We start from the raw sequence: 23,341 nt of genomic DNA on the forward strand, positions 1-23,341 counted from the left end.
AACAACGACTGGGGCTTTAGAATCACTCCAGAAAAAATATGTAGGTAGCAAGCATATTTCGGCCGGCTGTCACGCCTTACATAGACCTACTGGTCCTAAGTCATGCCAGATGGAGGTTCAGTTTCATTCGAGATAAATTATCCGTCATACAGGACGTCAAATTTTTTTGTGAACTTTATGATATCTAATTTGGTACTCTATCTAGTCACTTGAACTGCGAAGCTCCTCGACATTTAAAACAAGCTCTACATAAGGCTGGGCAGAAGTAGAGGTGTTTCAGCAATTCTCATGCTTACTTCTCTGCACTTTTCGCATGAATCGCTGTTACTATGATTAGGCTGTCTTACAGTACTTACGAGACCTTGTGAGTAAAAGCATGTGAGTTTTCGTTCGCGGTCTTTGCACAAAATCTTAGCGATGCTTCATGCCCTTAAGGCATTCCATATCATTCTGATCCATCCATTGCAACATAGGTAACGCAAGATCCCACTTGGACAGTTGTTAACGCTGGTCCTGTATATATATATATATATATATATATATCCCTAGACCCTTATATATCCACTTGTACTAAACGCTTTGTGCCTTTTACAAATTTGTTTAGGCGGCTAACATCAATCCTACTTCGCCAGGCTCACCGAAAGTGTAACTACCCAGCTGCTTCAACTTTAATCAGGCAAAAGCTGGACAGTTGAAAATTAAGTGGCTAGACAATTGTACCTCGCCTTCTTACACACAGATTTAGCGATTGGCATCCTACCAGATATATAACCTAACCGCATGTTAGCCTACAGTGTCCATTCAGAACCCATACCATGGCGGTGAGATGAACTTCGCTAAGAGCGAGTGTTTCATTACCTCTTGCATTCCAATTTGGACCAGAAAGCCAGTCACACAAGTTTTGGTCATTGACCAGCTTGCTATGCTCATGGCAGGCCCATAGAACCACTGCTAGAGTGTAAGGAGGTAGCGAAGTGCCCACTCGTTGCCCATCTAATAAAATATAGGTAAGGGTTTACTCTATAGATCATTGGTATTGCAGTTTCCAGCGATTCCGCTGTGACCCACCACCCACATTTTAAAATAAATTTTCTTACTGTACCGAAATGCGTATTGTGTAAACACGCCGTAATATCCGGAAATATTGATCATGAAACGATACACTTCTCGCTTTACAAAAATTTTCTTTTTTTCCTTTTCTTATAAATGTACATAAACATTCACAGAATTAATTCCGAGGAAAAACTAATTTCATAAATATTTATTGAACATATTGTAACTTAATTTTTCACATAAACGTAAAAACAACCAATGTAGGATGATAAGCAATTTTCTTATCTTTTCCCCACAGAGGTACAAAAAATTCCCTCTACCAAACTACGGCAGCACTTGCGCGCAACAATTCGCCCGAACACTTCTGACACTTGCTTCGCCGCTTTTCGCTCAGTTGTCTTTTCCCGTCATTGCTCATTTGTTGTGTTTTCGCGTGTAAATTGTCAAGTGGTTTTCGCCGTTTCGTTTTCGTTACAGTCAAGTATTATTTTGGTGTTCGACATTCGCGCATATGGTGTTCGCTAAATAACAATGAATTTCTTAGGAAAATAACAAAGTCACAATATATTTTTGCATTTTCGCTAAATTAAGTAATTAAAGAAAAAAATTGTGTTCCTTTATTGTCTTGTGGCTGTGCTATCCTAAATAAATATTTACATATTATCGCCTATTGTGCACTTATATTTGGCTATACTTGGGCTGTTGTGTGGCAGACTGCCAGCTAGCTACGCGGACAAGATTGTATATATCGATTTTTAAAAAAAAACACACACAAAAATGTTGAGATGTGGCTTGTGATTCAGTTGGTGGCCGGAGAACGCAAAAAGTAATAATTTGTCGTCGTGTAGAAGTGTGATAAAAACAGCAAAAATTTGATCTTATGAACCAATAAATTGACAAAGTGTCGCTTTTTGTCTTTCGGGTTTGCATTAATTGCAAAATTCAAACGCAAAGAGTAACCAACAAGTAAAGCCATACACATATCTACATATGCGTGTGCTTGTATATTTTTGAATACGACAAGATATTAAACAAATTGCAAAAGTTAATTGAATAAAATATTAAACGTGTGTTCGCATTTATTGTTATTATTATTATTATTATTGTTGCTTCTATGAGCATACATATGTCTGATTGTTGTTATGTGTCCGGGGGCAATCAGAGTGTGATCACTGGTGTTTGTTGTGCGTGATGTTGGCATGATTGTCATATGCAAACAATTGAAATATTCGCGCATTTAAAAGGTTGCACTAGCAACAACAACAGCAAACCCACACTTTAATAGCAAAAATTAAAGTGTACTACTAACGAGAACGACCAAAAACATATCATATCACAGTGGTGGAGGCAACAGTTGGGGAGCAAAACAAAAACTTGTGGAGCCGCGTAGTCGTAGTTGTCGCCGCCGCAACACCCTCAACGCCGCACCCGCACTACAGAGTGTGTGCGTCAGTTTTACGCATACGACATACGCCTTGGACGCATTGAGGCAATCGCACTCACGGCTGACAGAAAGACACAGACGGAGACGCAGACAGCCTGAAGGTGAACACAATTCACATTTAGCTATATTTTGTTTGTTTTATTGCAACTTTTTTTTTTTTTTTGTATATTAATTTAACAACATTCATTCTTTCACAGAGTGACAATAACAGCAGCAACAATAACAACAGCAGCCTCCGTTTATCGTATATATATATATATATATGTATATTGCTCTTATGCTGTGCTTACTTCGCATCGTTCTATATACCATAAATACTTGTGTGTGTATAAATATGCATGTTTAGTGTATTACTTTATATTCTACAAAGTTACCTATGTGTTTTGTTAATTGAAAATAATTTACACAATTAGATATACATTTGATATAGTTTCTATTATTGCGGTTATTGCTGCAGGCATATATTCAAACATACATATATATATTATGTATGTACATGAATACATAGATGTGCGCGCATATCCCAAAAACTATAAAAAAAATGTAACTTTGATAGCACCGAAACTATAATACCCTTTAAAGGTGCATTGCTGATAGCATAAATGAATATAATAAAATCTTTATCTTGATTTTGATCAGTGAGTTTGTACCTATGCCAGTTACATGTCATAGCAGTCCGATCTGAACAATTTATTCGGTGATTGTACCGTTGCATAGAAATTAATCCATGCTGTTCTCACGACAGTCTGGTCCATTGTATGAGCCTACTTAGGATTGGTTACTTGTAGATTTATACAATGGACTCGGATTATATACCGCCAAGGACTGTCAACTCGGCAGAATTCTGCCGCTTCAACAACAACAATAATAATCCATGCCACATTTTGTGAAGATATCTCGTCAAATAAAAATATTTTCCATACAAGAACCGGACAAATGAGCAGCTTCTTGGGGGAAAACGGACGTGTACAAAATTTCAGCTCGATATCTCAAACATTGTTAGACTACATGCATACATGCGTATATACAGACGGACAGACTTATTTTGTTCAAGGTATAAAAATTATGTATATCTAGTTTTTCAAATTGTTTATCGCATTGCGAGTTATCATAATAGCAACAGCTCTACCATCCGTCAGCTAAACACAATCTATATACAAGCGTTTGATAACTGGAACGCCAGCAGTTTGAATTTTTTTTATGTATTACAGTATTTGACAAGCAATTATACATATATAATTCCCCACACGGTTAACTGTATATTGTGCTGCCCCATTATATATACATATGTATGAAAATTTGTATGTACATAGATTCTCACTCTACCCTAATGATTTGAAATTATCGCGCTTGTCGCCTAATTACTTAGACCTACAGTTTTTCAGCCCCTTAGCACCTGGATTGATAGTTACGTATAGCTTGTGGCAAAAATTATTACAATTACTCAGTAAAACCGCAAAAGCCTTTCATACGTATATATTATAGTTATAATACAAATATATTTATACCTACATATATGTACAAATATTAGTATATGTTTTATAGAGAAAAATATATATAATATATATAGAGTGAGCACAATTAAAAACGTAATAAATGTAATATAAAAGCGACAACTGATAAACACAGCTGCGGACACATATAAACACAAAAGTGCAAACTTGTCAGCCTAAAGCAATTAAATTTACACTTAAATGAAAGCAAAATATTTAAATTTTTACAAATGTATACTTGTGTGTATGTATGTTTGTACAACGAAAGAGATTCGAAAAATATTGTTATTTACATCAAAAACAATGCTGAAACTATTTGCTAAAATAGCGACTGGGAAAGTGTAAATATCACTATTTTTAAATAAGTTCTATACAGTTGCTTTGTTGTGGACACCAACTAAAAAGAAAAATGGCACTGGTAAACAAGATATTGTTTTTTAATGGATTATATCCACTTATGAAATTTAAAAAATCGATTTTTGTTTTTGGGTATACATACAAGTATATCAAATAAACATATGTCTGAGAATATTCTCTGAAATTTTGAAGTTGATCCGGCAATAATTTCGGAGATAGGTTAAGTTAGTGTTATCGGCTTCCAAAACCTTAGATGCTTTTTTCTCGAAACGTTTTCGGAGGCGTTGATTTCTGAATTTCTCGAAACGGTTTGGCCGATCAAATTAAAATTTTCAAACGACCTCAGATATATTTGTTAGATAATGATCAAAAGAATAAGATTATTGATAACAATTTCAAATCAAAATCACTGAAGTGAAAATTTCTTCACAAAAAACGACTTTTTTTCGAAAGACACCATTATGCCAAAAATTAAAACTGTGATTAGTGCTTCGTTCATTAACAGTTTTCGTCTATCTATAGTAATACAATTTTTTTTTAGGTTTTTGAATTTGAGATAATTTTAAACCAGACACCTTTTCTCGGCGATCGATCAAAATAAGGTTAGTGCTCCGAAATAACAGCTCTTAGCCAGTTAAAATACGGGTCAATTGCGATAAGGTAAAATCAGCTGTTGTAGGCACTGACAAAGTTACACTTTCAATTGCACGGTGGCTCACATACAAAGTTCATTAAAAATCTAAAAATTTCTCAAAATTGTTGCGCAATGTTAGATGAAATTGTAAAAAACTCCATAATTTTGCTCCATTTATGGGCAACCGCTACCTTAAAAATTTTGTTATATAATATTATTGTTGTTGCTATAGCGTTCAAAGTGTCTCAGTGTCGATTGAGTTTCAGTATCGTTGCCATTGTAACAGCATTCTGCCAATAAATGCCCTCAGCATGTTGGAAATTATATTTCAAGAACTTCATAAAAAAAAGTTAGGTTAGGGACATACAGACAGACACACGGCATCGTACATTTTTAGTGTGCTTATTTCGATAAGCGGAACACGAAGTTATTATTGTTAAAACAAATATTATAATTAATAATCTACAATTAAAAGTGTTGAGTACTCTTAATTAGCTTTGATCGTAATAATAACCTAACAACTTTCTTATTAAAAAATTAAATAAACCCTTAAAACAGAGAGGTGTGTTTATTTTTCGCTTTCCAGAAAACACTTTAGAAAATCGAGATAATTCTGAGGACTTAAAAAACGCATATCTCTACAAAGTAAGTGTAATTGTAGCAGCAAAGTTAAAAAAATTGCTCTATCCACTTACAGCACTAACAAAGCCTAATCAGATCGTGCAAACACTCCACTTTTGCTGAAACACAATTGCTACTTTCCACTTTCTGCACGTCTGCATTCTTTGGCCTTACGCCAATTGGGAGAGGCGACCATGTGACTATCATAAACCTATAAATTAATTTAAAAAAATTAGTACGAGTTCAGGCGCTTTCCCATTGGAAGCATTTGTCGGCACAAGGTCGCATGTACATACCTTCGGCCATTTTGACGGGCCAACAAACCAACCAACCGACAGACTGCTTGTCGATAAGTGCCATTCATGGCATGTGCGAATTGTTTTTGTTTTTGTTCATTTTCTTTTTTATTTTTTTTTATTATTTATATGTATGTCTGTATATATTTGCCAATTAGCGCACAAGTGGCACGACATGCTATGCCATTCACTTTGATAGACGTTTTTTAGCGATAGGAACACCTCATTTGTCTCCAGTTGGCCCATTGTTAGCTGTGATATTACAAAATGCGTACACAGATAGTCAGCTCAGCTTATCAAGCTATTTTTTTTTCATTTTGTTTTTGTAGAAGAAAAAGCTTTTCAGAGTTATAAAATTTGGTTGGAATAATTATGTGAAATGTCTTTTGGCAATAAGTGCAAACAAGTTAAGGAAATTAAGATAATGAAAGCATTATTTCATATTATTCGTGCAAAGTTTTGAAGAATTGTGCAGCTTTGTTTATTACAAAGATGACAACGTCTTACAGTCATGACTCATTAGCGCTACGTTGCTGGAAACAAGCATTATCATTTTATGTTAGATAAAAGTACAATATTATAAAAATTAATAAAGCTAAATCTCAGTTTCTGAAGATAATTTCTCTAAAATTTCATAGAAATCTACATTGCTTCCTCAGAGGCGTTAAAATCTTCAAACTTCGGTATTTTAGAAACAGTCCGGCAGCACTGTGTTATCTCTTGGTAGATTTCAAAGAATTGTAGATGATTAACGGAAATGATCAAAGAGTAATATTTTTCTTAATATCTTTTTGGCAATTCACGCACTACCCACTTTTCGAAAATACACCTCTGAATGGTTGGGTTGCCACTGGAAACTTTCCGGAAATATTTTTGATTGACAGGAGCTTAAAAAAAACAAATTGTTCGTATCGGACGACTATAACATATAGCTGTCATACAAACTTGTCGATCAAACTCAAGTCCTTGTATGGAAAACATTTTTATTTGCCATTGTTTAGATCTAACGACTATAGCTTATAGCTGCCATACAAACTTACGGATCAAAATCAAGGCAAAAATCTTTATATACACTTTTATTGCTGTACTCTGCTATATTCTCTCTGCTTCTTAACATTTTATTGCATTTTTTTTCTGTCAAACATCAATCTAAATTATCTGAAATAAACCTAAAGGGAAAAATGTCACGATTTGATTAGTTTTCTATAATAAAAAATCTCATAAAGTTCAAACACACACCATTAAACAATCAAAATTTAATAATAAACCTTTAAAATCACATTCAAATTTAATTCAAAGCGTCGGATCTAAGAGTTTGACCGACCTTGTTACTGCTGATCCATCAGACATACGCGCATATATACTACACAGAAGCATTACTTAAAGCTGTACTATCTTTTAGTGAATTTGTCTCTTATTTATGACTGCTTATCTTGTCTAGATCTTAAAGCTCAAACATACACGCACACACACATACTCATAAACGTACAGCTGTAAATATGCTTGTATATACTCTATTATATATTCGAGCATTTATTTCTAACTCCGAACCTACTGAAGCTTGAAAAAAGTGAGTAACTCGTTTTTTTTTTGTCATTGCTTTAACTGGTCTTTCGTGCAAGTTACGGTTTATTTTCTAGACAAAATTTTATAGTTTGTTTGAAAAATTAGCATTTTTAATTTGTATTGCTTTTATTTGCGCTGCTATGTAAGTGTTTGCGCAGATATATAGATACAGCTGTGTATTATGAATTTTATTGACTTTTCCTCTCGCGCTTTTTCATTAATTTATTTGTTTTATTGAACCTGTGTGTGAGTAGTGTCTGAGTAGAGTTTTATAGCTGTTTGGAATTTAACATACACGTTTCTGACATTAACCTATCGATGATGCGAAGCAAAAACAAAAGTAGAAAAAAATTAATAATTAAAACTGAAAACAGAGTTATACACAAAAGCAGTTAATTAATTAATGCGTACAAAGAGATTTTAAAAGCCTTCAGCTTACACAAGTGCCGCGAGTGAATTCGGTTTCGATTTTAAGCGCTTCTTATTCGTTGTTCTTGTTGAGAACACGAAAAAAAAAACCGTTAGCTTCGGCTGCACCGCGACTTTAATACCCTTCACAGGTGCATTTTTTATAGCAAAAAATGTTAAAAAATGTCTATCTTAATTTTGATATGTCAGTTTGTATGCCGGCTTTATACTATAGCGTTCCGATATGAACAATTTCTTTGGAGATTGTAGCGCTGTCTTGAATATTAGTCTATGCCAAAATTCCTGAAGATATCTTACCTAATAAAGAAGTTTTCCATAAATGAACTTGATTTTGATTAGTCAGTTTGTATGACAGCTAAATGTTGTAGTAGCCCGATCTGAACAATTTGTTCGAAGGCTGTAGCGTAGCTGTAAGCAGTAATCTGGTTCAAATATTGTGAGGATACCCTAACAAATAGAAAAGTTTTCCGTATAATGACTTCATTTTGATCGATCAGTTTGTATGGCAGCTATATGCTATATTGGTGCGATATCGGCGGGTTCAGACAAATGAACAGCTTCTTGGGGAGAAAAAGACGTGTGCAAAATTTAAGTTCGATTTCTCAAACACTGAGAGACTAGTTCGCATATATACAGATGGAGAGACGTACGGAATGGCTAAATGATCTCAGCTCGTCACTCTGGTCCTTTATATATATACTTCTTAGGTTTGCCGATGTATGTGACAAACTTCGTGGCAAACTAAATATACTCTGTTCAGGATATAGAAATGATTGAAAAGTAACCAAGTATACGTAAGTAATCACATTAAAGAAAGATAACTTCAAAACAAGTGTGTTTCAGATCTTCAAATACACTCCGCAACCATTGTAGAGTTATAAATATAAAATAATTATTATATGAATACGCAGACTGATAAAAGCGGTTGATTAGTAGATCTCAACCTAGACATGCATACATACATTTGCACACCGAAATTTATTTACCCATTATATATAGCATATTAGCGCACGTTTGTTTGCCGAAATATTTATTTATAAACTCATCGAGTTTCTAAAATTTAGCAATAAAGTAAAATGAAGTGTTCGTTATATTTTTTTCGCTCCAAATTGTACTAAAAATAAATGGATAATGCTAAACAGACCTATCAGTCTTCCTTTCTAATTATAACCAACAAGTTAATCAAACAAAAAAAAACACTTTGCTGATTAGTGCACGTTAGCTTTCTAGCTCGCACAATAAGTGAAAGGATCGTAGAGTTCTTTAATTTTTTCAAATTAAGTTTATAACCATTTAATAGATAATAGATTAATTCTGCCTGCTGTCAAGCACTTCAACCTCTTATAATGAACAGAATGAAAACCTTGAAATTAACTCACATAATTAATGCATTTTATTAGATTTACTTCCTTACACTTGCTAACCCGGAAGTTAAAGAATCTCAAACTTGTTTTGTAATTTGGTTACATAATTATTGAAGCACAAGTAATGGCTGAAAAATTACAATTCACCAGATTGTAAAGATCGTTGTTAGTCTGGGCACATATGCTCTTATTCAATAACATTACTGCAGTGTGTGGTAAAGTTTCTGTGCCTTGGCTGTGAAATTAATTCGTCGATAGATCGCCGGAAAAATGTTCTGTCGCAATAGTTAAGTGTATTTTATAATAATATCCTGTTTAAATGGGCTCCTTATTGTTCTCAATTGTACATAAATTAACTAATTACTCAAATAGTAAAGATCTACATACAACCCTGCGAGGTGTTTTCAATTTGTGTATGGAATCCTCTGTAAAGGAAACGAAATATCATTAACAAGGAAAGATAAAAATCATTATTGAGTACAATTAAATATCCAAAACAATGAGTTAATTAATAGAATAATTGTATCAACTAATTGACCCACTTGTGAATTAAAAATAATCGATTTTTTTTTTTACTTATATGTACAATATATTGATTGTTGAGATATTTAAAAATATTATCAGAAAATTTGAAGTTGATCCGACAAACAGGTTTTGAGTTATGACCGTAATTTTTTAACTTAGTGTAATCGGCTCTCAAAATTAGAAACGCGTTTTACGCGAAACGATGTTTTCATACTCGATAAAGAAAATTTCATCGAAACGGCTGTACCAAGCAGCTTGACATTTTCCCACGACCTTCTTAGATATATTTTTCAGGTATTGTTCAAAGAATTTGATTTTAACAATAACTTCGATTTTGTAAGCCAATCTGAAGTGTAATTTTTTTTTTTCTCAAAACCATTTTTTTTTTTTTTGATTAACTGTCTTCATATATTTTAATAAAAACAATTTTTTTGGTATTGAACTTAATATAATTTTAAGCAATAAAAACTTCTTCACCTTCATCGTTTTTGCGGAAATTCACCTGGAGATTGGCTACTGGATCAAGGGGATCAAAATTTTTAAAAATGAGTGAACGATTATTAAAGTACTTTATATTTTAAAAATGTACAGTATTTTTACTTTAACTTTAAAATGTCTCTTAAATAAATCACGAAAAATGCGTTTTTCGGACTTGCAAGCGCTTATAACACCTTAACTAACTGTAGTTTGTCGTGTTCTTAGGAAACTGAGAATATAGCTTTACAAATAAATAACTAACTTCTTCCGCCTAAACCTAGCTTCAGAAAAACTCCGTACGTTTCTGAACCCACTGTACTTATGTTCTATTCGTTTATATTATTATATATATTTCGTTACATATCACAACCTAGACCATTATGGTGTTGCCAGTGAAAAGAAAGTATCGAAATAGAAAAGGGCAATTAAAATTTGATATTCGATATTGGTGTTTTAGAAGGGGTGATTGAACGATTGGAACTTGTTTTTCTGACATTAACTTATCGTTGTGGTTGTGTTGCTTTACAAAAAGTCACTCAATATTATATGTGTGAAGCTTATTTGGCGTTAGAGCACAATTTGAAATATGCAAAGAAATTAGTCTAATCTAGCGCATTCATTAGACCATAACAAAAGAGAAAAAAATACTTCGCTTATTTTTTAATTAAAAATGTGTAAAAAAAATATGTTCGTATTCCGCCACAAAAAGACTAACCGCCAACGCCAGCCAAAAAAAATTTAAAAATATAAAACCGCATAACTCGTTTGATTGTTTAAAAAACAAAAACAATAAATTAAATTTATTTCATGTTTGCTGTTGAATTTTTTAAGAAATAAATAAAAATAATTCAAAATTTAACTTTTAAGAGAAAGTTTTAAAAAAATTTAAAAATCAAATAAAAAAAATTTTAAATTGTAGAACAAAATAATTTTTCATTTACTTGTACGTATACATACATATATATTTGTTTATATTTCTTTAAAATTACACTTAGAAAATAGCGTAACAAAATATCGGATATTTGTTACCTGTTCCAGACACGTGTAGTAGGTACAATAAAAATAAATATATTTGTACGAAGGCTATAGGCGTATACATACTTATGTACATTTAATTATCTAGACGCAACATTTTCACTTGTACATATTTAATTAGATAATTTTATATGATCTGCAAATAACATACACACATACATATTACATTTAGTTTAGGAGGTTTCCACCGATTTACCAAGAAATATCTATTTCAAACTAAAACTATCACCTGCTAATTAATTATAATCGGACACGAAACAGTAAAGCTCATAATTAGCTAATAACGGGCTTAAACCACGAATTTCGACAAAAGCCATTTTAATTGTATTTTACAAATATCATATATCACGTTATTTGCTTAATAGATTATACAAAATGATGACTCAATTTAAATGTAAATACATTAAAAACTGTTAAATAAAATAATAACAACTGAGAAAGGGTATATAAGGGCTAGGTAAAGTATTGGCCCGATTATAACCATTTCACGTTTTGTTCCTACAGGTTTGGGTGGTAAGGAGATATTTACATTAAACCTATTAGGTAGCAAGGCCACACCTACTTTTTAAAAATTTTCCATCTAGATATGTCTCTATTCACTGCGATCTCATGTTCGCAATTACATTTTTGTACCCAAATTTATGGCTTAGTTATGGCACTTTATATGTTTTCGATTAATAACATTTTGTGGACGTGCCAATAGTCCAATCCCGCCCATTTACAATACCAACCTACCTTGTGTACGATGTTCTCTTAATTATAAAACAATTTAAAAAATCGTTTTCATTCGTTTTTCCGCGAATACTTACTCGTAAAACTGATATATGCGATGCGCGAATATATAATTTTTTACCAAGTGGAGAATTAGAACAAAAGCGGAAAATAATTATATAAAGTGAAGCTTTCATGCCTGCTCTGTAGACTTCACCGGCTTTTTCTAGTTCAACTGTCAGGCCGGGACCCAGTTTAATTACCGTAATTGTATACAAAAACGTTTTAAGATTATTATTAATGTGGCAGTTAATTAAAATTTTTCCAATGTGAAGACACATGCACACATCTCTAAAGCTATAAATATGCATTACAGCCCTTTCCGGCGCTCCCATTATACCATATATGTAGGAATGCGAGTGGCGTACAAAACAGACGCGCGAAGCTGTCTAGCTATTACTAACACGTTTTTCCAACGTTTTATATAATTTTCATTGAATTTTGTACTTTTATTTTTTTCTAAATTTTTCTTTTATTTAATTAATATTTTTTATACAATAAATAAAATTTTTTGTATTTTATTTTTTATTTCTATTAATAATTTTTTTTTTTTATTTATTTTTTTCGATTAATATTTTTTTTAGTTTTTTTTGTAGTTTTTTTTTTTTTGTCATACATAGTATATTGATTTTGTTCGTTTTTTTTCTCTTGAAACGAATGGTCGGACACACTTCTACCCAAATTTGCTTATACATATGTTCATTTGTATGTCTGTATATACAGTGCAAAACACCACGTAGGTATACATAATAATTCAGTGATGGGTAATGAGGCTATCACTCATACTTTATTGTTGTTGTTTTTTATTTTTTTCAACCAGTTATTGCTGTTTTAACAAAAATGTATGTATCTGTGTATGTATATATTTAAATTTACCCACAAAGGGAAATGCGTCTAAATATTTACATATGTATGAGTGTCGTATTTGTTTTAGCTTACATCAGCTTAGATAGCGCTTCGCTGCCTGCAAATATGACTTGATTGTTATTTAACAAGCCAACTTTAATTGGTATGAACACCGCTCTAAACTAGTTCTTAGTCATCAGTAATTTAATTCCACACATGCATATATAGTACTTATATATTGATGAGTTTGCCAATTTGTATGCGCATTAGGGTGGTCGTGTGCAATAGAACTATATTATTCAAAGTATTGCCCATCTGAAGCTATGACATATTCCCATCTATCACGCAATTTGTGGATGCCATTCCAAAAAAACTGCCTCGGCTTGGCTACCAAAAGTTATTCAAGACAATTTTTGATACCCTGTTCTGTTGTGAACCGTAACCCATGACCGGAACAACGACCGGAACAAATGGTAGTCAGAAGGAGTAAGGTCTGAGCTATAAGACGGGTGAGTCAAAACTTCCCAGCCGCTGTCGCACGAAGTCGAGCGTTGTCATAACGGAAAATTCCTTGCTTTTGAACATTTTCAAATGGCTACTTGTCTGACTTAATGCTTCCAGTTCCTCGTCTTCAAACTTTTTTGGCCGCCCAGGACGTTGTTTGTCTGCCAAGATAAAACCACCACTTTTAAATAATGCATACCCTCTTTTTCTCGTTTGCTCAGCTTGAGCATGGTTACCATAAATTTCCATCAAAATACGACGTTTTTCGGTTTCAGGCGGAGAAAAAATAGTTTTTGTTGTTTACGCTTGAAATGAGTCCCATATAATGGACTTAGATGAAAATTTCAACGATTTTCTAATGTACGAAGGTGTACGAACACAAATGTCAAACTTATGAGTTTGCTTTGACAGCTCTATACAGCTATTTGTCTATTCTATATAGTTAAAAAAATACCCTCTACATTTCATTTGAATCTTCTTGTAGGCTTCTAACGATTTCGTAACCGCTGCCGCAATACTTTCTTATTCCGCCGTTTTGACGGCCACAAAGTCAACAACCCTAATTTAGTAATGTACATTAATATGGGTATCAAATATTTATGTACATATGTATACCATATATAAATTTAGCATTATTTAATTAACGATTAGAAATAATTCATATGTCTCATTAGTGTTCAAATATATGTGTGTATTTTATTTACGATGTGCGCATATTATATTTTATCGCATCGTCAGTTGTCAGCAATACATGAGTATACATTAGGGTGGGCCGAAAATCCGTTTTTTTTAGAATTTTCATTATTAATACCGAAAATTCAAGAAAAAAAAATTTTCGGTCGACATTTTAGGCTTGCCAAATCCAGTTAAAATTAAAAGATTTTGGAAAATATTTTTCTTACATTATATCGATCGGAAATTTGATTCTCTACAAAAAAGGTCCTATAGTAAATTTACGTAAAGTTGATAGCTTCTGAGATAATTGCGATTTTCCTCTAAAAAATGAGATTTTTCAATATGGTATTAATTTTTCTAGATGAAAAATATATCTGATCTTATTATTTTCATAGGGAATTCTAATTTCTACTGCATAAATGTAAAAACAATTTTTCTAGAGTTGTTTGTTACTGAAATAACGACCATTTCGCTATAAGGTAAGAAAAATGTTCCAAAAACTTTTAACTTTAACTGGATTTGGCAAGCCTGAGATGTCGACCGAAAATTTTTTTTTCTTGAAAATATTTTTTTTTACCAAAGAAAAATATTTTCGGTTTTAATAATGAAAATTCTAAAAAAAACGGATTTTCGGCCCACCCTAATGTATAATCATGTATTGGCCCACCCTAGTATACATACATATGTACATACCTACATATGTATAATTTATATGTATTCGCATTAGTACATACATAGATAATAATATAATATATTCGATAAAGCTTTCAAGTGCCTCTTATGAAAGTCGTGAATGAATTTCAGCATTTATAAGAAAACCATACAATTTTCGTTTACGAGTACAAGTTGCTTATTATTAAAATTAAATAGTATTAAATATTGTTATAGTCGAAGAAAATATTTATTTAAATTGTGTTTAGTTTTAAAAGCTTTGCGTGGTGCTTAAAAGAAATTTTAAATAAAACATTACGTAAATTTAAACAGATAAATTTGATATCCAAAAATGAGGCAAACTGAAATTTGTATTTTTTGTTTGAAAAATTAAATAGAATATCTGTGGCAACCCTATTAAAAATTATTTTCAGCAATAATCTTTTTTTCTATTGCATAACTTAACTATTAAGTATTCTTTGTATTGATCAACACGCTCTTAAAACAACCCTAAATGTAGACAACATTAGCTACAGTACAAAATATTTATATACAAGTATGTAGATCGTTGCCTACATTTAGGCACGTTATATGGTTTAAGTCTTAAAAAATAATGTAAATTATTGATTTTTTTTTCTGAATTTCAAAACAGGCTTTTTAAAACTAAAAAAAAAATGTGCAAGTGGCAATTTCTTTCAACTCTTGTAGATAAATTCTAATGTAGACAACTGTACCAAGGTTTATAATCTCAAATTTATTTTTATTTTTTTTAATCATTTACTTACTCTTCCTTTAACCACCTTAAATATAAAAATATTCTCTTAAATCATTTTTGGAATCAACAAACCTACAGTAGAAAAATATCAGAATATGTATGCCCTTAGTTACCCAATTCCCGCTTAATTATCGTCCATTAATTTCGAGCACGTTCGTTTGATGACACATAAATAAGAAACGCCATTTGACTTTAGTTCATAGTCCAAAGCTAAAGTTAAACAGATAAGCGCATAAATCAATATTATTTCTACAAATCACCATTATAGGAATAAAGGCGATTGTGTGTTTGTATTTGAAAGTCAGTCTAATATAAATTGAGACAGTCGCACTGTGCGAGGGTAGTTCGATAAAACAGTAATAAGATTTGTTTTTTTTTTTTAAATGCCTTCTAAATACATTTAGCCCAGTGATTCTTGATAATAGTTTTTAATCAGATCAACCTAAAAAAGGTTCAGGAATCATCGGAAAGCCATAACCTACAGCTGTCGCATAACTCTAATTCTAAGAGCGATCAATGATTCTAAGAGCGACCTAAACCAACTAACATAAAAAGAGTTTTATTTAGTAGTAGTCAGTGCTGGGTAAGCGAGTTTGATAACACAAGATGGCGTGGATAACACTTAGACTGTTATGTACAGTTTTTTGTGAAGTCAAATAAAAACTCATGTAGTTGAATATCAGCTATCGACCAGCATCTTGAACTTTGGCAAGCGAAGGAGTTTAGAACCTCTGAACTTACTTCAGCTATATAGGTCTTGGGTGAAGATGGAAAGCTGGTACATAGACTCCTCCACTTGTTGAATAATGTTGAGGCGTACACCATAAATAAATGGTGCTTCAACCAATTGCTTAGCTTTAAAACCGAAAATTTCGAATACTAGAAATCGCAATTACTTAGAACCAAGTTAAAAGATGTTCCATCTTTAAATAGTGTTTTTTTTTTCATTCAATGAAGGTACAAAGCATTCGTTATAAAAAAGTTAATATTGAAAAACATATTTTAATGAAAGAAGTATGTTAATCGAGAAATAACTCCTTGAAGTGGTATAGAAAAATTGTCGAAAATTTTGATTTTTTAACCTTAAGACGTTTCGGAGATATCTTTTTTTATAAAAATAATAATACAGACGGAAGTTTGATTAAAGTTTTAGACAAATTTCAAGTCCAGAACATTTGTCGGTCTATTAAAATTCCTTAAACGCTCAGAGGCGCCTTGAAACATATACGGATGGATATCATAAGTACTCCAGTAAGCGAAGAAGTTTGTCAATGACCTCCAAAAATAGTTAACCCAATTTTTATTAAAGTACTTACTTTTTAGCGTGGAAGCTGTCGTTGAACGAATCAGTTCCAAGATAATATAAATCATTTAATCTTACGTTGCTAAGTACTTACATTCTTATAAATCGTGTGTGTATGTGTTTTGGCGGTAATCTTTGACGCTGATCAGACGACAAGCGAATAAATCATGTCGACGTTAACTCACTTTAACGCTTGAAAATTAGATTAGCGCTTATCAGTTCTATATATTTATTGAACTGGTAGTGATTGTTATTGTTATTTTTAGTTTTATTTATTAAGATTATACAGCCTAAATAATAAATTGATTGATTGCCATATTCTTCCCTTCTTTTACTTGCAGTCATACGTGTCACCACCGCAGTCGCTGCGCTGCCGCCGTCAACGTCGTCGCTACAGAAGGTGTATGTGTGCGTATGTATGTTTGTCGTGAACGTTCGTTGAACGCTTCGAGGCAATAAACTCGCTTGCAGTATTCTACACCACCAAAAAAAAAAAACAAAAACACCTCAACGATAACCGTACACCCGGTCAACGACAACAACAATAACTTTTGACAAAAACCAAAGCAATAATATCAAATTAACCAAAAACACAAACAAAAATTTCAAAATATTTTATAACAAAATCAGCTAAAATATGGTGCAACAACAACGCCTGGCCATCTCAATACCAAATATTAACAATCGCATGCCGCCCATCTCCTCCGTCGGCGTTAGCACACCCGGTTCGGTGTCGTCAACCACTTCCTCCACATACAATGCCAGTCTGTCGACGTCAATGGACTCGCCGGCTGCGGAAGTAAACAGCGCCGACATCGGCCTGTTCGTGGAGACACCACTGCAGGAGCTAAGCACCAATACACGCCTACAATTGTCGCAACTCTTGAATTGCCGCAAGATCTTGCGCTCCGAAGATGGCTATGAGCGGGATTGGCGCGGCGTGGCGGAGTTGGCTGAAGTGCGCAGCTTCTGCAGCAGCAACAATGATGATCCGATGCGCGCCGTACTGCGTGAGTGGTGTTCACATCGGCCGCAGACAGCGACATTTGCACGGTTGCAACAATACCTCGGCATCATCGATCGCTGGGATGTCAGCGATGACATTTACGAGAATATGGGTGAGTCACAAGCAAGCACTGCATCCATATAGAGCTAGCATGTAAGCATTGCGTAGGGCGTTGGGCCAGGCGCTTATATTTGTTCAGTGCAGGCATTCCCTGGGCACGTGTTCTATATTTAAAACCTGCTAATTATATTTCCTTCTTTCTGTTTGCTGCTCGTTGTCAGGCATAGTATGTGTGCACAAACACTTTGCAAGGTTGTTGTAATGCCAAGCGTCAAGTAAATAATTCTCGCATTCTTGTAGAACAACAACAAAAACGAGTGCGGTGAAAGCGTCGCGCCACATAACCTTTATTACGCGCTTCATGTGGTTAATGACCATGTGTTGGCGTGGTGAATTATGCGAAAGGCTCGTATGACAGTCACTCGGTCGTGATGACATAATGCACTGTGCGGTTGCCACCTTGCGCATCGATTGCGCTCTCCACACAAACAATCGATGCTATAATATGGTATCTGCGGGTGTTGGCTGTAGTAAATGTACGGAAGTATCACAATTTTCAGTCAAGAGAACAAATTTGTGAAACTAAAATTTTAAATTTGGTATAAAATCGTTTGAAACATATCTGCACAGTTGCCACCTTTTTACAAATATTAGGTTTGCCACGATGTTTATAACATTCAGAAGGAAAAAATCGGAGATATAAACATATATAAATGATGTGCGTGGCGAGCTGAGATCAATCAAATTATGGATTTAGCTATATCCGCCTGTATGTCTGTATATATGCGAACTAGTCCCTCTGTTTTTGAGATATCGATTTGAAATTTTCCAAACATCCTTTTCTCCCCAAGAAGCTGCCTATTGGTCGGAACCGCCGATATGAGATCATTATACCATATAGCTGCCATACAAACTGCTCGATCCAAATCAATTCCTGGTATGAAAAACTTTTTTATTTAACAAGATATCTTCAAAATTTGGTATAGATTATGGTCTATGCTACAATCGCCGAACATAACAAATTACTTATGATAAAGCCTTGCCTACATTTAGGCAAATTTTAGTAGTAGACACCTTTCCAAATATCATATAACTTAATTTAGTAATATTTTAAGTTAGAAGAAACCGTAAGAACAGGAATGCATAATTTGACTATAAAAGAACCACGAGTTGGTCAAAAATATATTATCACCACTAATTTCATCGAACCTTGGTGAGCTTTTATTCATAAGATCATAACTTCACCGAACATTTCAAAACTTCAAAAAATCAAAGCAAAAACAAAATATTAAATTCATATTAAAAACACCCTAATGATAAGTACTCTTGAATCTAATTATGGATTTCTCTTTTCAAATCCGCTGGAGATCACTCTAATTCACAGTAAAATTAGTTCCCGACACAACGCGAGATGACGCAATGTGAACGTGTATTATACTTTTATATTTCACTGCGACACAATATTTCGGGGATCATTGAATTAATTAAACATTTAATTATTGCGAAATCAATAAATGGCTCGCTTTTATTTGGTGCAATCGTAAATGCTTTTTACGCCCAAAATTGGCCGGTGATTTTTTTTTTTTTGTGTGTTATAAAGTAACAAGACAGCAAAAGTGATTTTAATTTCTTATAAAGTCTTCGATGGGGATGCGTGCTTTAACCCTTTAATGACTGCTGGTATATATTTGAAAAATTTAGTTTTTGATTAAGACTTTTTTTTTAAGAATTACAGTGGCGTAAAATTTATACCTAATATTGACTTTATTTATATTATATTTAAGTATTGTCTACAATATATGTACGAGACTTTATGAATATAAAAATGAAGAATATATTTAGAGATATAGAATTTTCTTGAAGCGTAGCTGTCAAAGTAAACCTGTATTTGACATTTATTTTCTCTTACGGAGGCAAGTTTCCTTGCAGAGGCTTGGATTTCAACCGATTTTAAAAACGTGAGTCTAATTTTTGGGTTTAATCAGTACATAGAAAAATAGTTTTGGAGTACGAACAATCCATAGGACATTTGGCACGTCGTTGGTGAGATAAGGTTCGATAATAATAAAAAAAGTCATGAAGTTGAAATATCGTGACGATCGAGACGAAAAAAGTAGTTTCGAGAAAAAAGCGCTTAAAGTTTCGTCGTCCACTTAAACTAGTCTTGTTGCCACTAACACCAAACTTTGAAAACAAGTAGTTTGAATTTTGACAAATCCGTTATAATATCTAAACTATCAAAATTTTTAAAATATTCGATTTTTTTTTTTTAGATTTCTGCCATTTTAACTCAAAATAAGGTCTAAGCTTCTAAAAGCCTTTTATAAGAATATCGTAGCAATACAATAAAAATCGAAGATTCTATACATTATGGCTTTTCCAAAAAAAAATTTTCCCATGCAACATTATGTAATATAGCATAGAAAACTCGGATTATGGGCACCCGGTATTAATGATGGGTTAAAAAATGACTGACAATGAATTTTAATATAAAGCTTTGGTGTTTATGATCGACAATAAACTTTTTGTTGTTGTTGGTGGTGAGTCTATGTTCTAACCTAATGGTCATGCAATACCGATTATCGCAATAATTTATTAGTATTTTATTAATGTGTATGTGATTAATCATAATAAAGCAGATGTGTTTCAATTTGAGGCACGTGACTTTCCAAACAAAAACAACCAAACAAACTAAGAATAAAAAAGTATTGAGCCATAATTAAAAACAAAAAAAAATATGTTGACGCATATTGCTTGCGCGGTCTTTTAGCAGACTAATATTGTTAATGTAAATAAAATAATTGCTTTTATAAAATAAAATATTGTTTATATGAAGAAAATGAAAAAAAAAGAAATCAACTACAGTGTTGATAATAAAATATTAACGCAGAAATTGTTTGGCCAACAAAATAAACATGCTACTTATTTTTACGCGGCTACATTTTATTTTAAATTTTAAACAGACCTACATATGTATTTACTTATATATCGAGAGGGGAAATTCATTATGCTAATTTGAACTAATTTTCTGTGCACACTACTAAAACTCTAAGACACTTGTACACATATACACACTTACAAAGTAAATACATCACAGAACTATGAAAAATAATAATATCTTATACCCGGAACCGGGTGACGCGGTGAGACAACCTGAATCAATTTAGTCTCTCAGGTCTTGAGATATCGATCTGATTTTGCACACGTTCTTTTCTAACGTTAGCTGCATACAAACTGACCGATCAAATTTTAGTCTTTGTATGGAAAACTTTTTTTATTTGACAAGATATCTTCACAAAATTTGCCATTATCCGAGACAACGCTACAATCTCCGAATATACTGTTCGGATCGGAGCACTATAACATACAGCTACCATATAAACTGATCGATTGAAATCAAGATAAATATCTTTTCATGCCTTTTTATGCTATAAAAAATGCACCTAAGAAGGGTATTAGAACTTCGTTGCGGCCGAAGTTAGCAATTCTTCATATTGTTTTCTGTTTTCTCTCCATCCCTTCGTTAATCCGCCACACCCGCGCGTTCTTCTTTTTATTTCAATGTTTGTCATTTTTTGTCGAAAATCACTTGACGTTCTACATTTATCTCCTTGCAAACAGATATACACATATGTATACTTAATCAAATACAGACATACATACAAATTTGTATATGCAATTTATCACAAAACAAAAGCGAGAAGAGCAATCACTTTAAACCAAATTTAACTGCGCCGCCGCCCCTAAGATTAAACATACAGCCAACAAAAGCCCAAAATAAGCAGCAGCAAACAAACAAAAATTAAATAAAACAGAATGACAGACGCAGCAGCCGTGCAAATTTACATACGGCGCAGTCTCGTTGTCAGCATACATACTTCAGCGCACGCACATACATACATACATAAATAATTTGGATGCAGTGACGTTGGTGACGCGCTTTTATTTGCACGCCTCATTAAGGTACATACATACATATGTGTATGTGTGCATCGCTTGTGCTCATGGCACAGCGCTCAGCCGAGTTTTCGGGCCGTGCGGCGATGATTAGCGACTCCAACTCCAACTGTTGTGGGGCTTAACGAATTTTGCTTGGCTCAATGACTTTCGAATAACACATCTACACACAGCATCGTCAGATTAATATGTCAACATGTCACACGCACACACACACACACATATGCATGCTTAGTGTGCTTGCACTGTCAGAAGGACAGTATAATTGTTACAGTGTAATTCGAGAATACGTATGAACGAAAATCTAAAAATAATATAAATCATTGCTAAGCAGTAAACAAATATGTAGGAAAGAGTAGAAATATTGTAAACGTATTCGCTGGCGGGCAAAATGTAGACCCTGTAGGAAATATATGCAAACAAATTTAAAGAAACATCATGGAACTTTGAATGCGATTTTTACTTCGTAGATCATGGGATTAAATTCACTGTGGAGGAACTTAAAATATCATTTTTTTTTTGTGTAAAGGGCTGAGCATCTAATCAAATTTGATCCGGACTCACAGAAAAACTGCTGTTCGGCTTCAAAATAGGCTCCTGAGCCCATACCAGCATGCCAAAACGGTCATTTTAATTATCCATACACTTGTTATAAGTCTCGGCTACGATGACATTTAGTGCCTTCAGTGCATTTTAATTTTTTCGGTTTCAGCTCATATTTGGAGCGTTATTCGCTGGATTGTTGGAGAGTTTCGACATTAAATTCATAAACCCTTATCTTGTCGCCAGTAAATATACATTCGATGAAATTTTTTTTGCGACCTCTCAACGTCGGCTCAGATGTCAACACGACTGTTTTCAAGCTCTGTTTTTTTAACTTTTTCGATGTTAAATCGTCATTAACAGCAATGGATGAACGACTCACATGAGGCAAGTTGATTCTATTGAAAACACAAAATTGCAAGCAGACTTGTTGCTAAATTGCCATGGTAAAAATCGCCAGACAAGGTTTTCGCGTCAAAAACAAACTGCTCTCAAACGCACACTAATATGGAGACAAATTTCACACGAACAGAAAAAAATGTTTACCGATTCGGTTTGCGCGCACAGTTTTAAAGACCAGTCCGGGTCAAATTTGATCAGATGGTATAGCTGTGGTTTTATCGTGAGTAGTAGCAGAAAAAGCGTACTCAAGTATTTCCGGGATCATGAAGCTACGAGTGGCTTGTTTTCATTTACTTGAATTTTGGTCCGGTGTAGATTTTCCATTCAAGGGATAATTTGAACTATTCCATGCAAAATAAATGTACCAGAAATACTTAATACCACATATATATACTTGTATACATATAGTATGTACTTAAGCTATGACCAATGCATGTTTTTCCCGAGGAACTTATATATTTATATACAATTACAATGGGTGTACCTCAAAACAGCTATGTGTAAATTAATAGCAGTGAATTAAAAAATATTACTTAAAAGAGGCGCGATAAGCA

The 23,341-nt window shown here is 33.3% G+C and overlaps 1 protein-coding gene across 1 annotated transcript in view; it reads left to right on the forward strand.

Moving 5' to 3' along the window:
* The first annotated feature begins 1,452 nt into the window (after nt 1–1,452).
* The window catches only part of Myd88 (myeloid differentiation primary response protein MyD88), a 41,175-nt gene continuing 19,286 nt past the window's right edge, over nt 1,453–23,341 (forward strand). The window contains exons 1-2 of the mRNA XM_014247384.3: nt 1,453–2,598; nt 17,161–17,937. Of these exons, the coding sequence (XP_014102859.2) occupies nt 17,457–17,937 (481 nt within the window). The 5' untranslated portion in view covers nt 1,453–2,598; nt 17,161–17,456. The remainder of the gene's footprint in view (nt 2,599–17,160; nt 17,938–23,341) is intronic.

The sequence above is a fragment of the Bactrocera oleae genome, chromosome 4 (genome assembly GCF_042242935.1).
Source record: "Bactrocera oleae isolate idBacOlea1 chromosome 4, idBacOlea1, whole genome shotgun sequence".
Taxonomy (NCBI): domain Eukaryota; kingdom Metazoa; phylum Arthropoda; class Insecta; order Diptera; family Tephritidae; genus Bactrocera; species Bactrocera oleae.